Here is a 9,593-nt window from a genome sequence, read left to right as displayed (position 1 = left end):
GTTGTCCCCCAGTGAACAGAGGTCACCTCTTATGCTTAATCCTGGCCTGGCCTGCAACACCAATCGTTCCTTCCCTAATCTCCCAGAACAGCTGTGCCGTGATTGCATTGTGGATTATAAAATGTCCATTTCCCACAAAACAGCTGCTGACTGGCTGGATGGCATTTAATAATCAGAGAGGGTGGGAGAAGGAGGAGAAAAAGACTATATGGGGGGGTTAGGATGCGTTTGTTTCTTTCCATCCATACCTAACTGGAAGATGTGGGAAAATAAAGGCTGTTTCCGAATCCCCGTTTCAATGCTGCTTGCACGTTAAACTGCGGGAACTGGAGAAGTCTCCAGAAAGGTAAATGGTATTCTTGATTTTACTGGGAGAGAGTGTGGGTCTGCAATAGTGTGTTACCCGGCCATTGTAATGGGAAGGAGGTTTCTGAAAGAATTGGGATTTTCTCTGTAGCCATCTTTACCCTCTCCACATCTGACTTCTGTTACTTCTGGGCTGATTCTGAAATGACATTATTCCTTCTGTGCATTATAGCTTTTTTGCACAACGAGCTTTGTATTGGAATATTCGTTTATAGACTTCCCTTATATCCCACCTTTCTGTCCAACGGGGACCCAAAGCAGCTTACATCATTTTCCTGTTCTCCATTTTATCCTCACAACAACCCTGTAGGGTAGGGTAGGTGGGGTGTGTGTGACCGGCCCAAGGTCTCCCCGTGAGCTTCCATGGCATAAGTAGGGATTTGACCCTGGGTCTCCCAGATCCTAGTCCAGCACGACTAACCAGTATTCCCCACTGGATTTCTGAGCAGAGAGAATACCAAAACAATGGCTCTCAGAGGAAAGACACATGAGCAAGAACAGGAAGGACTATAGTATTCTGCTCGGATTCTGCCCTCTGCCCTGAAAAGATCCATGCGGATCGTGTATTCTGATGTCCCTGTGTGTTCCATTATGGGTATTTTTATACGTAGAAGAAACTGAGACTTGGCCCTTCATCTCCTCCCCCTCCATTCTTTCTGTCCCATTTTTCCTTTTGGTTCAGTCAATTAAATCTCTGCACAGTTTCTTAAATATCTAATGGAAGGGAACATGCATCTTCCTGGGCATGGTGAAGTTGTGTATCTTGAGTGCATGACTGCTCCGTGCGAAGGGCAAAAAGGTTTTCCAGTGGTCTCTTATCAGAGATATTTTTGCAGAATGCAAAATAGAAAAAAAGACCTTTGGAGAAGCCAAGCACAGAGCGGGGTGGGGCAGTGCTGAGTGTAAAAAGCAAGGAATAGCTAGATGATCTGTCAGTTCTCTCCCACCCTCCCTAAAGTTCAAGGTGGCTTGCAATAGAAACAGAATAAAATAATGTTTGGACAGCAGACTACAAACAATCCACCAGCAATTGAGAGAGTAAATCTGTACCATGGAGTGGGGGAGAATTCCTCCTGCTGATTTTGGGGTTAAAGAGAGCTGAAGAGAGATGTCTCCATTTAATTTTCTCTGTTATATGTTTCAAAAGCACAAACACCCCCCCCCCCAATCCATCCAGGATGATCCATGCATAGAAAGTGACTTCCACTTGAGCAGCGACTGTGGATGTCGATGCCTGTCCATTACGTGTTTGGATCAGAATGCTCATCAGGGCCCATTGAACTGACTGGCTGGCTGTATCTTTGGATGTGTGCATGCATCATCCTCAGGAGCCACTGGGTATTGAGTGTTACTAGGTGCACATGACTAGAGCCAGAGTCCTCTCAGATTCAGTATGAATGTGATTAGCAATCCGTTAAGCGAATGCTTGTTAAACAACCAAATCCACAAATCTCAGTCAGAATGGGAGCCAATGTGAGGCACTCAATGGACTTACAGTCTTTTCCTAAGGGAGCCATCCACGTAGGTTTGTCTTTAGAGACCTTGTGATGATCACTTTCCCTGGACCAGTCCTCTTTGCAGTGGCTGCCTCTCAACACAGAACGAGCTCCTGTTACTTTTAAGAGCTGCAAAACCATAAGATGTTTCAGAGGTGCAATTTCAGTCTCAGTGCTGGAGGAGTTACTTGGACTGCCCAAGCAGTGAGTCAGGTGGAGACCTCGTCTTCCTCCTTTAGGACATTTAAAAAGCCAGAAAGCGTCTCTCCATCTGGGAATGGCACTTCTACTCATCCTTCTTCGTAGGCTGTAATGCTGCATTTGCCCCACATCTGTCAGTAACTTTGTGACCCACAACTCACGGATGTTTCCCAATCTGCTATTTGACCATTGTTGGTTTATGTAAACACAGAGAGGCACAGGAAATAACTCTGCCATTTTGTCAGAGATATTTGTCAGATCTTTAGTGTATGAAATGAGAACCAGGTACATCATCTTGGGTCCTTGATGGAAGGGTGCGACGAATCTATTGCAGTGGGAAGGTGACCTGGTGCTTTGTGAAGGCCTTTTTAAACCTCCCCATTTTTTTTGAATAAATAACTTTTATTTATAAAATATAGCAATGATTTACAGTAGCACATACTATTAGGAAAGCACTACAATAAAAAATATAATTAAAACACAAAAAGCACAAGAGCAATAAAGCCAAACAGCTATTCAATACATAGCTATAACCTTCAAATTATCTGGAAATGCCTTTTTCAGCTTACTATGTCTTTCCATATATTCAAGAAAGGGAAACCAATGTTCCAGAAAGTCTGAATGAAACTCTGGATTCTCTGCCAAGGATATAACTTCTGATATTTTGTCCATGACCAGGTATTCCCATAACACCCCCCCCCCCCAATTTAAAAATAAAAAGAGCAAAAACTTTTTGTCCCAGAGCTTGATTCGGGCTATTGGTCAAGCAAGCCAGACATGTCCTCTGGAGATCTGTGAACAGGTGCTGTGGGTTTCCACTCAGACCAGGGCTCATAAGGTGCTTGTGTGAAGTGCCGTCAGATCGCTACCCACTTATGGTGACCCTACAAATTAATGTCCTCCAAAACATCCTATTGTTAACAGCCTTGCTCAGGTCGTGTAAACTGAGGGACTTTGTGGCTTCCTTGATTGAGGCAATCCATTTCATGTTGGGTCTTCTTCTTTTCCTGCTACCTTCAATTTTTCCTAGCATTATTTTCTTTTCCAGTGAAGGCTGATAATACAGGAGGGCTAACCCTTTCTCCCCAGACTGACCTCGCCACAGTCATTTTTTTTCCAACCTCAGTTACCATGCCACAGAACAATTTGCCCTGAGGGGAGGGACAAACAGGTATAAATGCGAAGATACCCACCATGTCTCTCAAATGAAGTTCTATGTTCTGTTCTCACAATCACAGAGGAGAAATAAAAGATCCAATCCAGAATTTCAGTGAATGGATATGGAATGGAGATTCCAATCTAGATTAGTGATAATTGTTAGTGTGAAACGAGAGAGTGTTAATTACTCTCAATGAATGAATGAATGCGATCCCATGCATCTGATACACGGAGGCATGCTCAGCATCACCTGCTACAAATTAATCACTGCTTAACCACCTTGCCATGCTCACTGTATGGGTGGCTCCTGGCTACGCAAACCATTACACAATTCTAATCTCTATTAATCATGGAGAGTACAAGATCAGGAGACAGCAGATATTCTCTGTCAAGTCAGACAGAATGATCTCGTGCATGTACCTAGTACGTTGTTATCTTGCCTTTCTCCAAATTGCTCAGGGCAGTATGTGTGGCTCTCCTTTCCCAATTACGACAAGCCTGTGAGGTAGGTTAGGCTGAGACAGAGAGTAACCAGCCTATCATCATTCATGAGTTTCATGACTAAGTGAAGATTTGAACCTGGGTCCCTCTATCTAGCCCAACTAGTACACCACACTGTGGTTACAAATGCCTGTTTGTAGTTTGAACTTTCACTTTACTTGGCTTTATTTCAGGGACCTTCGAATGGAGAAGTCAACTGCCATGAATGCCACACATTTTCGTGTACGCTTTCTTTCAAGGGAATTCTTCATCTCGTGCACTCCTTGTTACATTTTGTTGGATGCAGTTTGAAAAGGCTGAAGTGATAGAGCTTCTACCACTCCTCTGAGGCATTCCTCACAAACACATTTTGTTGTGTCCTTGTTATTACTGATCATAAAGGTTTGGCAGGAAAGCCTGAGTAGTTGAGGGCAGTGTGGGAGTCTCTTATGCTTGCTTGTTCATTGCAGATGGAGCTTTTGAGGAACCTGCCCTGGCGTCGTGCTGTCCTTGCTGTGGTGCTGAACCTGCTGGCCCTCAGCCTGTCCACCACAGCCCTGCTCGGCAGCTATTGGTGTGTTGGAACTCAGAAAGTCCCCAAGCCTTTGTGTGGGAAGAGCCAGACCACCAAGTGCATCGGTGTCCCCATGCCACCCGACGGAGGGACTGGCAACTCCTCCTTCCCAACCCAGGATGTGGTGCACTACAGCTGGGAGACGGGGGATGATCGCTTTGCCTTCCGGTACTTCCATACGGGCATGTGGGTTTCCTGTGAGGAGAACATAGAAGGATCAGGTAATGGTTCCAGAGAGGAAATTATTTTAGCTCCAGGGGCTGAGGCCCTTTCTGCACTCTCCTTTTAATCCATGTTCACCGTGGTGTTGTTGGATGTTGTTTTGCCGAGGACCTAAATTGTCTCAACTCGAACACTGAGAAAATCTGGAGTGGCAGGCAAATGTGGAAAGGACCCTAGTGTCAGTGCACGGGAAAAGCTGGGGATGTGGGCTTCTTCTTTGGGGCACAGAGGGTAGGGCATTAGCACTGACGCTTACCTGTGCAAAGCACCCTGTCCTGATCTGAAAGAGTGGCTTAGAAAAGGATGAGTAAAGCCAATTCGGTAGATATAGCTAGCCACACCGGAAAATGATGGCAGGGGAAATAGGCACAGAGGGGTTTTTTGGCCCATGCCTAATTCCCTCCTCCGGGAGCCTGTCACAGGATTGGCCTGTTCAGGAAGAGGGGCAGAGGCTTTGCTGATATGCTCTGTAAGGCAGGAAGGACTGCTGTTACACTTGCTGGACTGGGGGGAGAACCAAAAATCCAGAGGCCAGCTTGGCTGTGCCCCCCTTGTCCCTTTCCCTTGTGATAAGCAGTTTGCCTACCTGGCAGAGTGGAAGCTGAAGGGCCCCATTCTCTAAAGAAAGAAAAGAACACGCTTGCTCAGAGGGCAGGGTAAGGTGAGAGAAGGACCAGATCTCTCTCCTGGTCTGCCTGGTGCATAAAACCCACTGGTGCATAAGGCTGCCTGTTTGGGGGTAATTAGGATGGGTTTATGGTCCCTTTCCCCCCAGATTCAGGCAATGGAGCTGCTGTTTTGAGAGGGAGAGCAGTGCATGTGGGTGGGGAGCAGCTCTTCAACAGTGCCATCCTAAGCGGACCTGATAGGGCTAGGAGGGGGTAGCTCCATGCAGGATGGAAGAGTCACTCTCTGTGCTGCCTTTTTCTCCTGAGAAATGCTACCTCTTGAGCCCGTGAAACCCGGAAAGCCAGTTCCCCTGAAACCTGCACCCTTTAACTTCAACCTGTGGGTTTTAGGATCGAGGGATGAATCAGTGGGGCCGGTGGTATTAAGCGGTTTGATTCCATTGCTCCTCCAGCAGGAAAACAGCCTTAGTGAACTGCACTGCTTAGTACTGGGGAGGAGCCTGAACACCAGAGAGCTGGCCGAAATGGACCAAAGGGAAAGAAAATGTCACCATGAAGGACGTGGGGAGGACAAAATAATTTCAAAAAGCTACCCTGCCCTTCTGGGGGATCTGATCCACAGAGCCAGAAGCTGGAAAGCAATATAGATACAGTCTGAACATGTGGTTGTAATCCGATATATGAGATCAAAGAAGGGCTTGGCAGTCTTCCAAACTACATAGGTTAGGATTGCCACTTGACCAGTTTTGAACCGTCTTGATCTTTTTAGAAAGCTCTTTGGGCTTCATTTTAACTCAATTTCAGAACAAGAGGATGGGGAACTATCAATGTGCATATGTTTAAACAAACTAACATCCAGTGTTCCCCACCCCCATGTACTTCCTAATGTATTGGGAAGCAAAGGACAGGTGTGCTGTACCCGAAGTTAAGAAATTGATTTTTGTTGTTGTTGTTCAGTCGCACAGTCGAGTCCGACTCTTCGCGACCCCATGGACCAAATCACACCAGGCTTTCCGGTCTTCCGCCGTCCTCTGAAGTTGGCTCAACCTCATGTTTGTTGCATCTATGACACTGTCCAACCATCTCATCCTTTGCCGTCCCCGTCTTTTTTGACCTTCAATCTTTCCCAGCATCAGGGTCTTCTCCAGTGAGTGCTCCCTTCTCATTTGGTGGCCAAAGTATTTGAGCTTCAGTTTCATTATCTGGCCTTCCAGGGAACAGTCAGGGTTGATTTCTTTTAGGATTGACTGATTTGATCTTCTTGCAGTCCGAGGGACTATCCTAAACATAGTTGCACCCTTCCAAGCCCTTTGAAGTTAATGGACTTTAAAAGGGTATAACTCCGCTTAGGATTGCACTGTCAGCATGCAATTCTAGGCATGCTTAAATTTTGGAATAAGTCCTGTTGAATTCAGTGGGACTGATTCCGGTGTAGACATGAATTGGATAGAGGACAGGAAGTGTCTCAGGCATCCAGAGTGGTAACCCATGGGCTGCATAACTCAAGTATTTCTGTTGAACAGGAGATTTCAGTAAATCGGATGTTCCCAGGGAGAGACATGAGGGCCTTCTATATCACCTCCTCTTCCCCAGTGAGGGGCTCCTCCTTTTCTGACTGGAGAAAAATCTCTGAGGAGGTGGGACTTAAACTGCACCTAGACTGTTCAGACAGCAGGGGGCTCCCATGATTCAGTGCTCCTCCATGCAGATAGGAGTGAATAAATTCCTGGGCTCCGTTTCACTATATGGTCTCTCTGTTTGCATAGATTCCTTTCCTCTTACACACTTTCCTTTAGAATCTATTTTTCTCCTGCTTTGTGAATCTTGCTCAGAAATATATATTTGAATATTTATTGTATTTGGCATTCAGGATAACATCTGTTTATTTTCGAAGAGTTCTATGCCACCTCTTCAGAGTCCCGCTCAAATATTGAAACACAAGCCATTAAGAACCACAATATTAAAACACAAGCCATTGATGCAGGCGGCGTAAAAACTATCCATAAAACAGAAGCAGACCATTAAAAAGCTGCTAAGATAAAACCTATAATTAAATTCACATTTCAGATGTGTTTGACTGAATGAACACTGAACAGTCATACACTGTTCTTTCAGGTGTGTGTGTGTGTGGGGGGGGAATGCCAATTCCAGGATGGGAAATTCATGGAGGTTTGTCTGTAGAGCCCAGGGAGGGTGGGGTTTGGGGTACAATGCCATAGACTCCACCCTCTAAGGCAGCCATTTTCTTCAGGAGAACTAATCTCTGTAACCTAGAGATCAGTTGTAATTCTAGGAGGACTTCAGGAGAGTGTGCTCGTGGGAATGAAGGGGATGAAAGGCATGAAATGCTGGCTTTTGCGATCAGCGGCTGCTCCCCATTCTGCACAACCTACAGGCTTTGGAGCATTCTGGCATTGCATCAAGAGAGTTTAAGCCCATTATGAGACTAAATACACAAGTAAATATTGATTTTGTAGGTGTCAACAATGAGGGGAGCATTCAGATCTGTTCCAATGTGCCATGCTGGTTAGTGAGCAGGTCAGATTTGGTGGAAAAACTCAATAGTAGAGAATTTCATGAGTAAGCCTACAGGCAGGATTGGGGGGGGGGGGTGGAAGAAAACAAACTATTATTTCGGGGGGAAATGCTGTTGGGAAGCAGGGTTTTTCTTTGCTTCCCACAGCATTGTGGTTAGGATTGCCGGGCTGAAGCCAGCAACTCCCAGGAGAAATGGGGGGGGGGGCTTGGAATGCCAGTTTTTTTACCCCAAGTTACATTGTGGATGCTCTAGAATTTACAAAATCTCTATGGTAAAAACCATAGATTTTTTGTAAATTCTAGAATGTCTAATATGGAACCTGCAGAAAGCTGAGTCGCTCTTACATTCTATATTTGTTAAGTTGTTTTTGCTTCTGCAAACCTTTCACAAGTAGTCTTGAGAGGCAGTTTGGCAGGGGAGTTATCAAGGAAGTGCCAGTTAAACAGAACTAATTTTGAAATGGATTGCAGCAGCATGGCAGTGATGTGCAAAGTCTGCGGCACGTTCATATTCTTATCTGAGGGTAACAGCAATTACACTTGCTGCAAATGTAAGTTGGTAGCCCTACTGGAAGAGAAGATACAGGGAGCTGAGGCATGCTTGTCCATACCCCAGTTTATAAGGGAAGGTGAAGATTTCATGGACAGAATGCATGAAGCACTCCTTTTTTTTTTTTTTGTGCTCCCGGTAGTGGATATTTTTATTTGCATTTTCTATAAACTACAAACTATAAAAACTACAACGAAATCAGGGTAGGGAACTACATACTATGGGAGAAAGTAAAGAAAGCCCGCTAAAAACCCAAGAGATGGTGGTCATACAAACTGCTTAGCAAAATTAGTTTATAGCTCATAATTCAATTCAAATTCATTGAATGTGGCATCTAACACTCAATTTATACTAACAATATGACTTTAAACACCTCTACTTCTGACTTCTTTAAAGGCAATATAAGACTTATAACAATATATTTTAAGAGCTTTCAGAGTGTGATAACATCTTATTTTTTATACTTTGGCTTTCTCAAATGATAACTTGTCTTCAGGGCAGCTGCCCCTAATTTAGAGTCTGAGTCCTCGTCTGAAGATGGCGCTGCTCCTTCTTCTTCGCTGTCTTTGGTGCTGTCCTCTTTCTCGGCTTCAACCTCTCCTGATGGACGACTATGTAGACGCAGAAATTCTTGTGCCTTTTCAACAGAATCAATTTTTTCTTTCCCATCCATAAATTTGAAGATTGTACCTTCGGGTACTAACCACCTGTAGGGGATGTTTTTCTTTTGTAAAAATATCATCAAGTCTCTGTATTTCCTCCTCTTCCTTCTTATTTCAAATGGGATGTCCTTTAATACTTTTATTTCTTTGTCTTTGACCTTCAAGGTTAATCCATTTGTCGCTTTGAGAATTTGATCTCTCACTTGTCTTCTAGAGAATCTTATAATCACTTCCCCAGGCAGATTATTTTTTCTTGTAAATTCTGGATATGATCTGTAGATCATATCTATTTCACTTTGTAAAGTATCCAATTTTATATCTGCCAGAGGTCCTAATACATCACACATAATCTGTTTCAGATTCTCACCTTGAAACAGAGGTCAATCTGGGGGGAATCGTGAGGGATCGCCATTCCCCCGGGTGAAGGGCAGGGGTGGGGCACACGATGAATCCCCGCCCCCTGTTTCCGGCCACCCCACTTCCGGCCCTCATTCAGCCAGGAGGAGGCAGGAGAAGAGGGTGGGTAAGTTGCTTCCTCCCCGCCTTTCCCCATCCCTGCCTGCCTGGGGCCAGGGAGGGCCTTGGCGGGGCTTCCTCGCACTTCCGCTGGCCTTGCAGGGCCACCGCCGGGCCCCTGATTGGGCTCGGCAGTGGAGCCGCAAGGCCAGCGGTGGCTGGGACCGTTGGGGGCCGGGGGGCCTTTGCAGGGCTTCCTCA

General features: G+C 45.3%; 1 protein-coding gene across 1 annotated transcript in view; it reads left to right on the top strand.

Moving 5' to 3' along the window:
* The first annotated feature begins 4,171 nt into the window (after window positions 1-4,171).
* The window catches only part of GSG1 (germ cell associated 1), an 18,319-nt gene continuing 12,897 nt past the window's right edge, over window positions 4,172-9,593 (top strand). The window contains exon 1 of the mRNA XM_015424291.1: window positions 4,172-4,496. Within this exon, the coding sequence (XP_015279777.1) occupies window positions 4,172-4,496 (325 nt within the window). The remainder of the gene's footprint in view (window positions 4,497-9,593) is intronic.

Source organism: Gekko japonicus, unplaced genomic scaffold (genome assembly GCF_001447785.1).
Source record: "Gekko japonicus isolate JY-2015 unplaced genomic scaffold, Gekko_japonicus_V1.1 scaffold2498, whole genome shotgun sequence".
NCBI classification, from domain to species: domain Eukaryota; kingdom Metazoa; phylum Chordata; class Lepidosauria; order Squamata; family Gekkonidae; genus Gekko; species Gekko japonicus.
Note: the sequence above shows the minus strand (reverse complement) of the source record. Positions and strands in the feature narration are given on the sequence as shown.